This window comes from Seriola aureovittata, chromosome 21 (genome assembly GCF_021018895.1).
Source record: "Seriola aureovittata isolate HTS-2021-v1 ecotype China chromosome 21, ASM2101889v1, whole genome shotgun sequence".
NCBI classification, from domain to species: Eukaryota; Metazoa; Chordata; class Actinopteri; order Carangiformes; family Carangidae; genus Seriola; species Seriola aureovittata.
The window spans coordinates 18,138,001-18,152,405 of record NC_079384.1 but is presented as its reverse complement, the minus strand read 5'-3'; the positions used below and the strand labels follow the sequence as shown (position 1 = coordinate 18,152,405).

General features: G+C 40.7%; 1 protein-coding gene across 2 annotated transcripts; it reads right to left on the bottom strand.

Annotated features, from left to right (window-relative positions):
• Positions 1–203: 203 nt before the first annotated feature.
• LOC130162556 (protein FAM171A2) lies at positions 204–13,320 on the bottom strand. Of its 2 annotated transcripts, none has more exons than XM_056366306.1 (8): positions 13,045–13,320; positions 8,020–8,247; positions 6,745–6,837; positions 6,056–6,214; positions 5,752–5,931; positions 5,227–5,340; positions 4,306–4,453; positions 204–4,141 (listed from the first exon to the last, which is right to left on the bottom strand). In XM_056366306.1, exons 1-8 carry the CDS (start codon positions 13,139–13,141, stop codon positions 2,641–2,643), a joined length of 2,520 nt encoding a protein of 839 aa, XP_056222281.1. In that variant the 5' UTR covers positions 13,142–13,320; the 3' UTR covers positions 204–2,640. The 2 variants fall into 2 exon arrangements, with proteins under 2 accessions (XP_056222281.1, XP_056222282.1); XM_056366307.1 differs by having other exon boundaries at positions 4,327–4,453; positions 13,045–13,319.
• Positions 13,321–14,405: the final 1,085 nt, after the last annotated feature.

The following is a 14,405-nucleotide window of genomic DNA, read 5'->3' as shown; positions in this document are numbered from 1 at the left end:
TTGACCTTTTATCATATGAAAAACATGTCTCTGTTTACATTTAATTTAATGCTCTAATTATAATTTGCTATGCTACAATATCAGTGTAAAGGTGTAATACAAATAAAACAAATAGCATTGTTTCTTTTAAATGTTTCTTTGTGTTCAATTCTGAAAAGAAAAACTAGTCTCTCCCTTTCAAAATAAAATCCCAAAAGCTGACAGACTGTGGGAACAAATTTATTTCTATTTTGTCTCATGTACAGAAAGAATCAATTTACAGTTTACAAACAACTGACCAGGTTTATGAAGCAAATGATTTACTGCACAGGATGAAGACCTACAGTTCAATCCTCCTGACCTTCATAAGAATCAAAAAATCCAACAAAGCAGGTTTAAACGTGTCTCTCGAGGGGGGTGAAAACAGCTGTGACTGAATACTCTCTGAAACTGTCCAAACACAAGTTCACAAAATCTACTGAGAAACACTGATCTCTCGCGTATAAAAACAAAAACAAGCAAGGAAAGCCACAATTGCACAACTCATAGTAATTCCGTATCTGGTCCCAAAAAAATGTACATTTACAGCAGTGGACACAACAGTTCAGTAGGAATCGTTTCATGGCTGCGTTACTCTTCAGACTTAGACTTTAACATCACATTTTCAGTTTGTACTGTAGGCTACTGACACAGGCTTATGAACAGCAAGCGAATGGTGAAAAGGGAGCAAGAAGTCAGCATGACTTTTATACAGCCTTCAAGATTTTCACTTCATAATCAACCTATTACTCTGCAACAAAACAAAAACAAAAACAAAACAAAACACAAACTTTTTCAAGTGTTCGAAACTTGTGAGCTTTTACAAATCTGCTAGATGACATAATTAAGTTCACAGTTGCTGATGCGTCGCCGGCAGTGGTGATGCTAGTAACAGCGGGAGCGTGTTGGTCAGTATGTTATTGTTGTAAACATTTACGACCGGAAGTGAATTTTGTTAGAACTGGATTAAGGGGGAAAAAAACATTGTATTTTCATATAACCAAGTTCATTTGGCAACACAATTCAATGTGCCAGTGCATCATCATCATTAAGTGCCAAACATCCTCAAAAAAGGTTTCATTAAAAACACCCTATTCTACATGTTACATGCACATCATACTGTATAGACATAAAATCTCATATAGTTCATCATACCATTTACAAGTTTGGTGAAAAAGAGGATAGGTATAAGAAATTAAGATATCCAAGGATGTAATAGCCGCAAGAAAAGTTGTCAGTTTTGGCAGGCATGCTCCCCAGAGTGACATGTTGTTGTTGCTGTTGTTACCACAATGCAGTGTGCTTATTAGTGCCTGTCGATCTCGACAGCGTGGTTTAGGTGACGACTGACTGCATTTGAAAAAAGGGACCTGCATGCCTATCACTCGATCCTATGTGAAAGAAGGCACTTACAGGAGAGAAGTGGTACAGGCCCTGTCTACAAACAACCCCTGCAGACCTCAGTAGAATATTAAATAGGTAAATCTTCAAGTAAAGTGATGTTTTTGCTGCGCCATATCTGTTTTAGACCATGTTTCTTGGCGATTAAGGGGGGTTGTCTACGCAAGAGCCCGAAGAACTGTCAGGGGCTTTTGTTGCCTTTTCTTTATTTCATACATTCATATGCATGCAACCTTTCTATACCAAACGGTCTTTCAAATGTCTGGGAATCTATTTACACACACAAAAAAAAAAGATATCTCAACAACAGGAGAAAAAGGCAGAAATGCATACTTTTGGCAGAATTGTACAGTTGATCACTGCGATAAATCAATGACAGAAAGGATGACAAAGAGACTTGAAGATGATACTCAACGCTTTCAAATCATTACTATCTGAATAAGTAATTACAACACATGAACACAGTACAGAAGGAGGAGGAAATCAAGTACATCCCTGAAGGAGCAAAATGCAAGTCGCGTCAGACGTGGTATGGTTTGCATTATCCGTTCACAGGGGCTCAAGAAAGAAAATAATCAATACAATTGATAGGTTCCCTAAATATTCAGGCTTTGGGGAGATGTTTCCTTTAAAAGAAACTTTTTCTAGTTACAGTTTATGACAGGGGAGAAGTCAAACAAACACAGGCACACATCTTCTAACATCAATATGAGCCTTTGTGTAGAGTAAGTCATGGGAAGGAAATCTAATTCACCTAAATCCCCATCAATCCCATAAAAATGTCATCCACTTCCAAATACTTGGTAATTGTCAATCAATCAATTCTAAAATCATTAGTAAGTGCTTTATTCTTATATTTTTCTCTATAAAATGGCTATTTCCACAGTCGGTAGATGCAATGGCTCAGACGATGGTTCAGTGATGTGATAGGTGACAGGATTCACAATAAACTGGACAGATCTCCAGGTCTACAATAGGTCATCTCAGTGGACACCAGTGGGATTAACTGACAGTGAGACTACAAGAGTAATCAGAAAGTGCGAGAGCACCTCACCAGAAACACAAGTCAAACAACAGCCTGAAAAATGGACCAGTGAAGCATGGTTGTGCTATTGTGATTTCTCCCGGTCAAAACATCACTCTTCCCCCATGTTTGATGTGGAAAGATTCCCCTTTGAAAAGATTGTTAAAGGCCCAGTGTTTCGTAAGTTCAAAAAAAGCTCACTTCCTTGGGTGGAAGACCATGAGAGGCCTGTCTTCAATCTTCTGCCATGGGCTCTTCTTGTTCTCGTCTTTGTCGTCTGGATCATCCTCGGGACTGGTCATGGAGTCGCGGCGGTTCTCGCTGTTGCTGCTGCGGCTGCTGTTCACACGACTGCGTCCTCGTCTGGGGATAGTGGATCCTCGGGAGGAAGGACCTTCATCCAGAAGAGGGGTGAGGGAGTTCTCCTCGGGTGAGACAGGGCGTCCCTCGCTGCTGCTGGGTTCGCTGTGGTCAGGGTAGGCCAGCTTGGAGTAACTCTTCCCACCGCCGCTGCTGACACCATGGCCCTTCCGTCCTCCCGTTCCCCAGCGGTCATCTTTCCCCTTCCGGTTCACTGCTGATTTTCGTTCTTGAGCCTCCAGGGGGGGTTCAAGGTTGATGTCTCGCGGAGTGCTGCTGGAACCACCTCCAAATCCACCACCACCACCACTGAGGTCATTCCCAACATCTATGTAAGAGTGGCGCACATGGGCGTTAGCTCGTCCATCCAGGGAGATGAACCATGCCCTTGGGTGTTGTTTTACACCTAACTCCAGGAGCTTCTTCTCGGTCAGAGCCTGTAATTCTCCGTTCATCTGAGCCATGGTGGAGTCGTTGAAGAGCACGGGGATGGTCACAGGTCCACCGGAGGAGTCGGACGCCCAGCTTGGCTCCTCAGAGTCGTCACCTTGGGATCCACCTTGCTGCTGCTGCTGTTGCTGCTGTTGGCCTTGTTTCTGGGAGTGGTGGTGATGATGTTGCTGGCCTCCTCCCATCTGTGCACCATCTTTGTCTTGCTCCTTCTGGTCCTTTCCATCTTTACCAGAAAACTCAGAAGGCAGGCGCATGTAGTGGGCTGGAATGACCAGGGTTGGCACCATACTCCTGTACATGTTCTCCTTCATCTGGTCGATGGAGCTGCAGAAGATGATTTGACCGGGTTGGGTGTTGAGGGAGGTGGGTCTGGCAAGGCTGTCAGCTGCTGCTGCTGAATAATCTGGAGGTTTGTCAGACTGGCTCGGCACATAGCCTTGGAAGCGAGGCGGAGACGGGGGATCGGAAGAGTACCCTCGATTGTCATTGGCGTTATGGTGTCGGTGATATTCAGACTCTTTGCCCTCCATGGGGCTGTAGCTCCGGTTGTAGTCTTCATGCAGCAAAGGGTTGTCCAAGTTGTTGGTCTCTGTGGCACGTGTAACCTTCATGGGGAAGCTTTCCCCTCGTTGGGGACCTGAGGCATTTTTTGCCTTCGCGTGTCGCAGCATGTGAGCCGGGACATGTTTGGTTAGGTCCTCCCTTGAACTCTGGTAGTCTCGAGATGGGGACATGTCAGATTTGTCATTAGAAGGACCAGATTCAACATGGCCTCCGCAGATCAGGTTTAGGCGTGACGTAGATGTACCCTGGTCTCTCTTCGCTCCGTTCAGATTGGAAGTGTGGGGTTTGCCTTGTTGTCGACGAGGTTTCAAACACTTCCGCCTAAAAAGTAAAGAGACACCAAAGGTCAGAAATGAAAGAAGCACCTTTTGTCTGCCAGGATATCGAAAGAAGACTCTGATCTAAAATTAAACCCGCATTCAGCACCAAAATCTCTGCTGACATTCGGTCATTTTTGCTATTGATAGAAACCTAGACCCAGAGACCTGCGCCTACGCTCCCCACACCTGCAGTAGTAGAGCAGCACGCAGAGCAGGATGAGCACCAGCAGGGCCAACGAGCCCAGGATGGAGAGCAGGAACAGGGTGTGGTAGGTGGTGATGTCCCTCAGGCCCGGGTGAGACAAACCCAATCCTGCAAGAAAATTCATGGTAGAAAGACGTCTAAGGATCATTCTTCAGATTTTCTAAAAACTCAAACAAATTTAAACACAATGAGTCCTCAGATTGGTTATAGTTGTAGAGTAAGGCAGCGGACAGCCTCATCTTTGTTGTTAATTTTGACATCTATGGTGAAGAACCCAATATATTATTACTGCTGCTATTTAGCAAATGTTATCAGGCTAAAATGCTAAACTAAGATTGCAAACATGGAAACATTATTATGTTAACCTTGACATTTTTAGCATGTTGCTATGCTAACAATAGCCTTCCAGCCTCACAGAGCTGCTACTGTAGCTGTAGACTCTATTTAGCTTTTGGACAACAGTGGAGCTAATGGAGCTGAAATATATCAGGCTTCGGATACACACACAGTACTTGTTAGTGGGACAACTTCATTGTTAGTTTTCAAACAGAGTTTGCTGACAACAAAAAATGTAAAATATCACCAGCCTTATCTCTTGAAGTGGGTTTTTATCTGGTATGTGTTTTAACTTCATCCAGGAAAAAAGAAATATATTTTATAATATATAAATATATTTAGTGCTTTTATCACAGCAGCTTTATGAGAAGATTACCAAACAAAACGTTTCCCTGGACCGATATCAACATGATGTTCTGGGCTTAAAAGTAATACCTGCGCTTCAGTACCAAGACGGTACCAGGAACATCTGCTGGCACAGCAACAACAATGAAGATGATAAACAACCCAAACAGGAGAACGGAGGGTGAGATGAGTTACAGCACCTGAGGATGATGGGAAGGCAGCCAACCAGTATCCCATCTGAGGAACCACGACATTCCAGACAAACTGTGTGCCATCTTTTTTGATGTAGCCCGTCCCGTTCCTAACCCACAGTCCTGGAGAAACGGAAATGATGATCGTTAAATACATACATACAGCTTTAGTTACTTGTTATACAGAGTAAGATGTTTACATACAAAACATATGAAGAGCTGACAAAATATGATGCTCAATTATAAATGAAACTGCCCGACAGTGTTTACAATCAGAGCTGAAACAATTAGTCCATTAATTATTTAGACAATTGTTTTCCTGATTTTACTTAAGTAACATTTTCCACACAGTTTTTACCGTGTGGTATTAGTACTTTTACTTAAGTAAAGGATCTGAATACTTGTTCCATCTCTGTGGATTACAATCAAAATCAAATTTCATACCTAAATTTAAAAAATATGTTTTTGCAAATATAATTTACATTGCTGGACACGGTTGTTTCACAGCATCTATGATTTATGTGTTTTCCTCACCCGTCTTAGGCTGATACAGCCAAGCAGGTACACTTGTGGCCATCCTGTTGCGTGTGTCAGACGGCAGCGGCACAGAGATGTGGATCGGGTCCGAGACCTGGATTGCGACACCATCTTTGTCAAAGAGCTGAATGCTGACCACGGCCAAAGCTGTCAAGTCTGTCCAACCTGTTTCTGCACCTGAGCGGGAGAAGTCGGTGACATCAGCTTCAACACTTCTTTTACACATCTTCTTATGTGATTTCAACTAACGAGCCTAAACCAGTAAAGCGTGTTGTTCTCAGCAGTGATTTCTGTCTCCTACCTGAGCTGTTGGTCTCTTGGCCCAGGAGAAACGGGAAACCGCCGATTTCATACTGACTCCTGGCTGTGGTCATTGCAGCCGACAGCGCAGTGTAGTTGGAGTTGGAGGGCAGCTGGAGGGACTTCCTTTGGAGCTGCACCAGCGGCTGGTTACGAGCTCCTGAAAAAAAGAAACCACAGACGCTCCCAGTCTGTAAATCCTGCAGCTACCGTTATTTATTTTGTCCTAATGTGTTTTAAATGTGTAAACATGGTGTTACTGTGGTGTATACTAAGAAAAAGTACTCTTCTGCAGCTGTTGCTATGGCGACAGCTGCAGCAAATAACACAGGGTCATCTAAATGTTAAGGAGTGAAATATACGGAGGCCTGAAGAGACACAGGGGAGAGGAGAGGGGTGGTGATCTGTCTTCACTCTCAGACACTCTCAGACTAATTTAAGACGTGATGACAGAATAACTGTTGAAGGGTCAAACTCAACTCCCCAAGCAACTAAAAATGCACCATCATTTTCTAATAGATGTACATTTTATAAAATAGTCCCCCTGTGATTCAATAAATTGTGAAAGTAAGAAGATAATCCCTCATAAATTCAAGGCGTGAAAGGATAAGTGAGCAGACACTATGCATCTGGAAATGTTCAGGTTTTTAGGAAAAAAGAAAAATGGACAAATGTGGTTGTTATTGTTACCTGGTGACCCAGACAGCACCTGCAGGACATCATCATACAGAATAAGAGTCCCTGGCCTCTGAACGAGGAGGTACAGGCTGACTGATGCATACACTAAAAAAAAAGAAAAATTTTAATTAGCACAGTAGATCTCCAGGTGCAACAACAAAGCTGAGACTGAGAGTGTCTGCAAGTTAAATTCAAGACTTTTTAGTACCATATTTAATATATGAAAGTATGATAAAAAAGCAGTAGAACTGGTTTTATCAGGACTTCCTAACTATATATAGCAGCCCTACAAAGGCAAAATTCAACTTCATACTTGGTCAACATTGAATTATAATCTGTATCTGATTTCCTGTTTTATTACATAAAGAATATATAAAATAATAATATATGTAATATAAAAAAACTATGTTTGTTTATTAGCCTTTGTTCATTTTGAATGAACACAGTGAACAGAACAAACATTCAGACATTCATGAAAACCCTCCATCCCACTGCTAATATCTCATGTCTCTGTGAAATTAAGAAATAAAACTTAATAAAAATAACTTTAAATATTGAGTTATACATGTAGGTTGTAGTGGTTATACACAAGAATCTAAATAAATGGAGTAATATGCACAAGTCAAAATAAACAATGAAAAAAATGAGATAATTCTGGCTTTATGATCTAGTGTTTGTGGGTGTAGATTTTACCCCTGGTTGTTTTCTGTAAATGAAAAAGATCCATTTTGTTGAACTTTATATACACACTGTTGCTCATAAAGTTGGAGTAAAATATTTTTTACCTCTTTCCATGAAATGATTGTGCCAATGTGATTTATTCTTGACAGATAAAGTGTATATCTTCTCAAAACTTTAGCAGTCAATCTCTTCCAAACATATCACAATGAAAATGAAACCACAATTAAACTGAAAAGAAAATGATTCCAACTTTATGGGCAACAGCGTATATACTAAATATATATACTAATATAATATGTTTTGTAAATGCCTTTCAAGGCACTCAATGGCACCTTGCAACACCGTAAAAGAAATAAGAAATAGTGAGGATAATTAAATTAGAATAAATATCATTGTATAAACAATTAAACAGAATAGGCAAGTTTGAAGAAGGAGTTTCTAAGCAGATTTATGGACATTCACTCAAGAAGAAAATTTTTTTCGAGGAAACTAAATTAAATTCTTTGTGAGACTTTTCACAAGGCAGATTTTACACAGCATCAGAATCATCAGAGGGAAAAACAGAGCACGGTGAAAATACATTTCATGCTAAATAAACTGACGTACAGGGGATGCGGCTGGAGTGCCAGGGCACAGAGTTGGTGACATAGTCTTGTTTGGAGGCTGTGATGATGACCCATGTTCCCACGCGGTACAGGAAGCTGACCCTCAGGACGCCATCTCTGCCGGCTCTGCTGGACGCTAAGACGGTTTGATTCCCGTGGACTTCCACCTGAGCGTCGGCCAGTGGCGACAGGTCGCTGTTGTCAAACACCTGGACTTTTATTTGCACCTCTGTAAGAACATAAAGAGAAAACGGTCCAAATAATTTTACCCGGATCTGACATTACTAGTTCGTCAACAGAGAAACGATTAAACATTTAAATTATTTATCAAGCAAAAACTGTCAAACGCTTCCTGGTTCTTAATCTTAATTTAAAACACCTTAAATTTGAAGACTGAGTTAAGATTTCCTTAAAATAAAAACAGTTGGACAAAACACCCTTAAGTCTTCTCCCTAAGGTCCTTAAAATGGTCACTTAAGTCTTTGAGAGTTTTGTCCTTATCTTAGACTATAATTAAGGAAGCACCAGTTAAAGGCTAACTAAACTAAAGGCACCTCTGACTCCATCTTAACTGCAACGTGGCCACGGTTAAGGCAATAAATGAAGAAAATGAACCTTTTAAGAGTTTCCAAGCAACACCCTTAACTAACTCCCTCAGCTAAGGAGACATTAAACCTTAAGTGTCATACTTAAGTCAAAAACTAATGGTGTTTTGTGCAACAGGACCTAATTTGGGGTTTGGATATTTTTCAGTTATTTTTCACTTTATATTGTGTGCATCATGTGGAAGGATTATTATATTTTTAATGAATTTATTAATCATGGAATCTCTACAGTCCGACTCACAAATATTAAACCTACAATCATATAAAACAGAGAAATTTGATAATACAACACTTTACTGGTCCCTTATTTTTCAGGGTCAGGGCGTCTGAATCACCACAAACATCTGATGTTTATTTAAGTAGCTGTGATGTTGTGCTCAGTGACGCTTGTGCCACCAGTTGGAAAAACAACAAGTCATCCGAGAATGGAGGCATCAGGTTTGTGTGACAGACACTTAAATAGCCACAAAAACAGTGACAAGAAGGAAAGAGATCAATGCAGAGGGAACAACTCTTGAATCAACAGATTTCTCCAATAGAGGCAAAACACAATGAATCAGACTGAATCATAAAGTGAAACAAAACGGCAATTCAGTTTGTTCCATTAATTAACAAAGAGAAAAGAACTGGTATGTAACTGTAAATTTATATCCTATATTTTATTACTAATTGTGTTAATTAGTAGACATCCAGTTAATTAATCCACAGCGTACACTTCAACATGTGAGGAGAGCAGAGTTTCCAGTGATACACGAGTAATGAATAAATATTTACTCGGGTTAAAATGAAACAGAAATCTTCTCACAATATTTGAGGTTTTTAACCTGATAAATTACAGTCCAAAGTCCAACTCGCTTGTTATTTCATACGCTTTCAAACACATCTCATGGCCTTCCTCTGCAGATGGACCGGCTCAACTTAACCGTCTCCATGACAATTGAGTATTCCTCCATCCATCCATCCATCCATCCATCCGCAGACAAAGACCAAAATATGTCGCTGAAAGCTTCCAAAACGACAAGATATGGACCTTGTTGGACCCTAAAATGTTTCCAAGGTCAAGAATGAACCGAGCTCAGATTATATAACAGATCGCTGACAGGTTTTAGCACTAAATACAACAGTAGAAAAAAGAGTAAATATTTTCCTCAGCTCAAACTTTTGCAGTATTTGCCTTCCCGTCACAGATTCCTTGTTCCACTCAACACTGTAGTGTTAAGGCAGTAATTACACTGGAGCCGGGCTACATTCATCAAGTCACCCTCGGCTGTCGCACAAGGACAACATCATTATGCGACAGTTTAATGATCCTGTCCAAAAATGACCTCCAGAGTCAGGGGAATATGTTCGCATAAAAACGAGCTCACAACAGCACACGCAGCGTCACTGTTGGCTGGAGGTTTACAAAGTCTGACACTGTGGGCCCCTGTGGGCCCCTACTCAGACAAAACTGAAACAACTGCGTCCTGTTTTTTTTTTCAGATGCTCAGGTTTCCAACACAAAATGAGGAGTTAATGGATTTTGTAGCTCTGAGTTAAACTTTCCTTGAAATAAAAACAGTTTTACAAAACACACGTAAGTCTTCTCCTTAAAGTTTCCTTAAAATGTACACTTAAGTATTTAAGGATTTCTCCTTTTCTTAGTCATATAATTAAGGAATCCCTTAAAGTCAGTTCAACTGTTGCACAAAAGACAATAGCCAATTAGGTGTCATACATAAATAGAAAACTTAAGGGTGATTTTGTGCAACCGGACCCAGGCGTTTTGTTTTGAAATACATTTTTTTAAAACCTACATATTTGTTCACATTTTGGCAAACTGACGCCAATAAAAGCAGCCAAATGACTTATTAGCACTTCCGGTTTGCAGTGTCGTCATGGTGTACAGACGACTGTCACTGGATCACTGTGACACTGGAGGAAACATAAAAACGTTATGAAGTTCTGAGTTATGAACCTCGTCGTTCCCCTTAACCTGTGTTTAGTTTACTCATGACAGACACTGGAGCTAATGATCCTGACTCACGCTTCCTGAATCCACAGAATCTAAAAATGTGTGTATCATGTCTGGATTGTTATAAGAGTGTGAATTGTGTGCTGCTGTTATTTCTATTGCCAACTATGTCGATAAACTACTGACTTCCTGTTGATTTCAGAACAGCAGCATCCACTTGTCCTATTCGCATCATGCAGTATTTTTTTTTTTTTTTGTCTCCCTTCCTCTGGTGCAGACCGGTCATTTCCAGTAGTGATGATGTTCGCAGTCATCACAGACACACCCATCACATCACAAATCCAATGCGTGGCTATTTCTGCCCTTCATCTTTCCCTGTGTTTCAACCCCAGAACATTTTGTTTCTCATCTTGCTTCTTGGACGGCCTGGATGTGGGTCACGCTGGGGGGTTGTTTCCATGGATACGCACTGACTCTCCAAAAGCTGGCTTGTGCTTCCTCACTACGAGCTGTCGTCCTCTAACCCCTCTGGGCCTCCAGCGACAAAGCCCTCGACGCACAACTTTACAGTGACAGTACTAATGGCTGCATTCAGTTAATAAGCAGCATGTACTTGTGTGTATGTCCGTATCCTTTGTTTGTGTAAATGCTGTCAGACATTACCATAATTGTTTCAATAAAGGCTCTCTTGTGTGTGTGTGTGTGTGTGTGTGTGTGGGGAGAGGATTTCCTCAATCTGGGCTCAGCACTTAAAACACTGTGGCTTGAAGCAGCTCTATTGACAGAAACACTGAGAGTCACAGTGTCACATTGATGAGAGTCTGGGAAATTTTTCACTCCCCCACAATCCTTCAGCAGAGATTTAGTGGAGTATAAACCCTCCTCAAACTCCAAGATAGATCCTTAAAACATTGATTCTCACTGTGTTTATCAAAGTCTGAGGCGGGAGACAGAAATATTGTAAGAATTTAGTCAGTAAGCTGGTTCAGTCAACATGTATCACAGCTTTTCTAAAAGCACAATATGGCTGCAACTAACAATTATTTTCATAATGACTTCATTTGTTTGGTCTGAAGAAAAGACCTAAGAGCGAGGCCTCGAAAAGTAAGTAAAAGTAGCAAAACCACAATGTAGAAATACTCAAGTAAAAGTCTGGCACACAAAATGTCACTTCAGTAAAAGTATAGAAGCATCAGAAAAACCTGCCAGTGTTATGTTATTATATGATATATTAAAAATCATGTTTCTGTTATAGATAATCCAACTTTTTCTACTGTCTGGGATTAAATTTATGACAAATTGCATTTTATGAGCTGATTATGTGTTCGTTTGTTTTGTTTCCTTTTCTGCAACGTAACTGTAGCTGTCAAATAAATCCTGTACATTAAATGCTACAGCATTACCAGTAAAAGTACAGCCCTCCTTATACAGGATCGTCTCTTTCAATCTGTTATTGATTATGTATATTGTGCTACTTATTAATACTGATATCCAGCAAATGTTGACTACTTTGGTTAGTGTTGGATTGTTCAAACTAAAATGCATCATAGATAGATAGATAGATAGATAGATAGATAGATAGATAGATAGATAGATTCTTTATTTATCCCCTAAGGGAAGTACAGGTTTGATACTATAATATGTTTTATATGTAAAATGTTAACCTGCAAAGTAACTGTAACTCAGATAAATGATAATGTAGTGGAGTAAAGAGTATAATATCTACCTATATAGTGACAGGACATGAAAACTACAGTGGTAAAGTACGAGTACCTCAAAATTGTACTTGAGTAAATGTACTCAGTTACACTCCACCTCTGTCTGTGACCATCCATGCATCTCAAAATAGCTTGAAGCAGAATACAATGTAATTACATAATGTCCTTCAAAATGCACATCATAACATAAACACTGCTGCAGCTGCATTATTTAACGCGTCATCACTGCCTTTGCTTCATGTAAATTCATTTTGGGCCTCAAACGTGTCTGCTGGTTCGGTGACTGACACATCCACAGGACCTGGGGCCATCCAGTGTCATTAATGTGCAAAGCAAAAAAGAAAAAGAAATGACACACGAAGGCCTGGTCTTATACAGCAAGTTAGGCCTGGCATTACAGCAGACTATAATCAAGGCCCGGGAACAATCAGCTCTCAGATCAGCTCGTCTAACCACACATCTGAGCAGCACATGAGCACGAGCAGCCCTTAAACACTGGTGTGGCCCTCTGTGTGATATCACCTCATGGATATTTATGAATCTACAGAATCAAAAACAACGTTATCCACCGGACACGATGTAAGAAAAAAAAAAACCCTCATCGTCCCCTAAATCCACCTCCTCTATGCAACTCGATATCAAAGCGGAACGCTGCAAGGATCGACGGTTTGGCCGACAAAACCAATAAAAACGCAACCACTCCCATCTCCTCATTGTGCTGTGCTGCATCCCCCGTATGGCGAGCTTACCAAATGCTCCCTGATCTGGAAGAGATTTGGCCAGCGCCTCCCAAACCGCGCAGATCGACGCGAACAGGAGCAAACGAGAGATGCAGTTGGCCGGCATCCTTGCAACTACATCTCTAGTCCCAGCTCGGCGGCCATGTATCCATATTTTCTCCCAGGCGAAAGCGAGGTTTTCCTTCACTCCTCAGACATTGCTCGGGTGCCAGGCTTTGAATGGGGCTGAGATGCTGCCGTCTGTGTGGGCTTCGCCTTGTTTTTATTGTCTGAGGTGGAGAGGGAAAAAGGGCGCTACGTTTCCCTCTGCTGATCTCAAGTGGAACAGCTTCTTACTCTGCACAAATCTGGATCTAAGTGGATCTACTTTCTTTTGTCACAATTCACCTCAGAGTAGATTTCACAACATTTCAATTTACAAAAGGGAAAAAATGTCAGAAGTCAAAATTATGTGACAGCCTGATAAACTGTTTCAATAACAAACAGGCCTGTTCATTTGTTTATATTAGACCTATATTTCAGTGGTGGAAAGTATATTTACTCAGGTACCTTACTTAATAGGTCAGTAAGTCATATACAGAATTATCAGGGAAATATTTCTAAGTATCAAAAGTCAAAGTTCTCATAGTATAGAATATTATATTGCTCTATAGTCTTATAGTGAGATGGCAAAATGAAACTTCTGGACTAACATATACCTGGGTGCTTGGCCCGAGTCTGGCCCATATACCTCAACATCTGGGCAGATTCGACTGTATCCTTTGGTATTGGCTGACAGCCGTATAGACTATATATGCACCAGATTCAGGCCGTGGAGCCCATTGGATACTGGGCCAGAAGAAAACAATCTATCTATCTATATTATAGATGCATTGATATGTAATTAATGTAGCTGGCCAGTGTGGCGCTTAGATGGCAGCAAAGAAAAACCATAATAATTAGAGTAAATGTGAAGGTGCCACTTCATTTATAGCATTAAAATATTTTACTTTCATCTATTTGATGTTAAATTTTTGAATTTCAAAGCATATTTTTGTGTGTGGTCATGGATTCAAATAGAAAAATCACCCAAATGAAACCAATTTCATATCATTGAACCTTTAGTTTTGCTGTCTGGATTTCATCAGTCCAATTTGTGTTTTCACCTGTGTCCGTTTATTTATCAGCAGGATTATGCAAAAACTACTGAACCTTCACCAAACCTGGTGAAGGGAGGAGCCATGGGCTGGGGACGAACCCGTTAAATTTTGGGGCATATATGGATTATTTACTATGACTTTTAATATTTATTTGGTGAGGTCTGGTGTCTGCTGTTTGACATTGGACTTGGCGGCTGTCTGCCCGTTTAGTTAGGACTGGACCTAAAATTG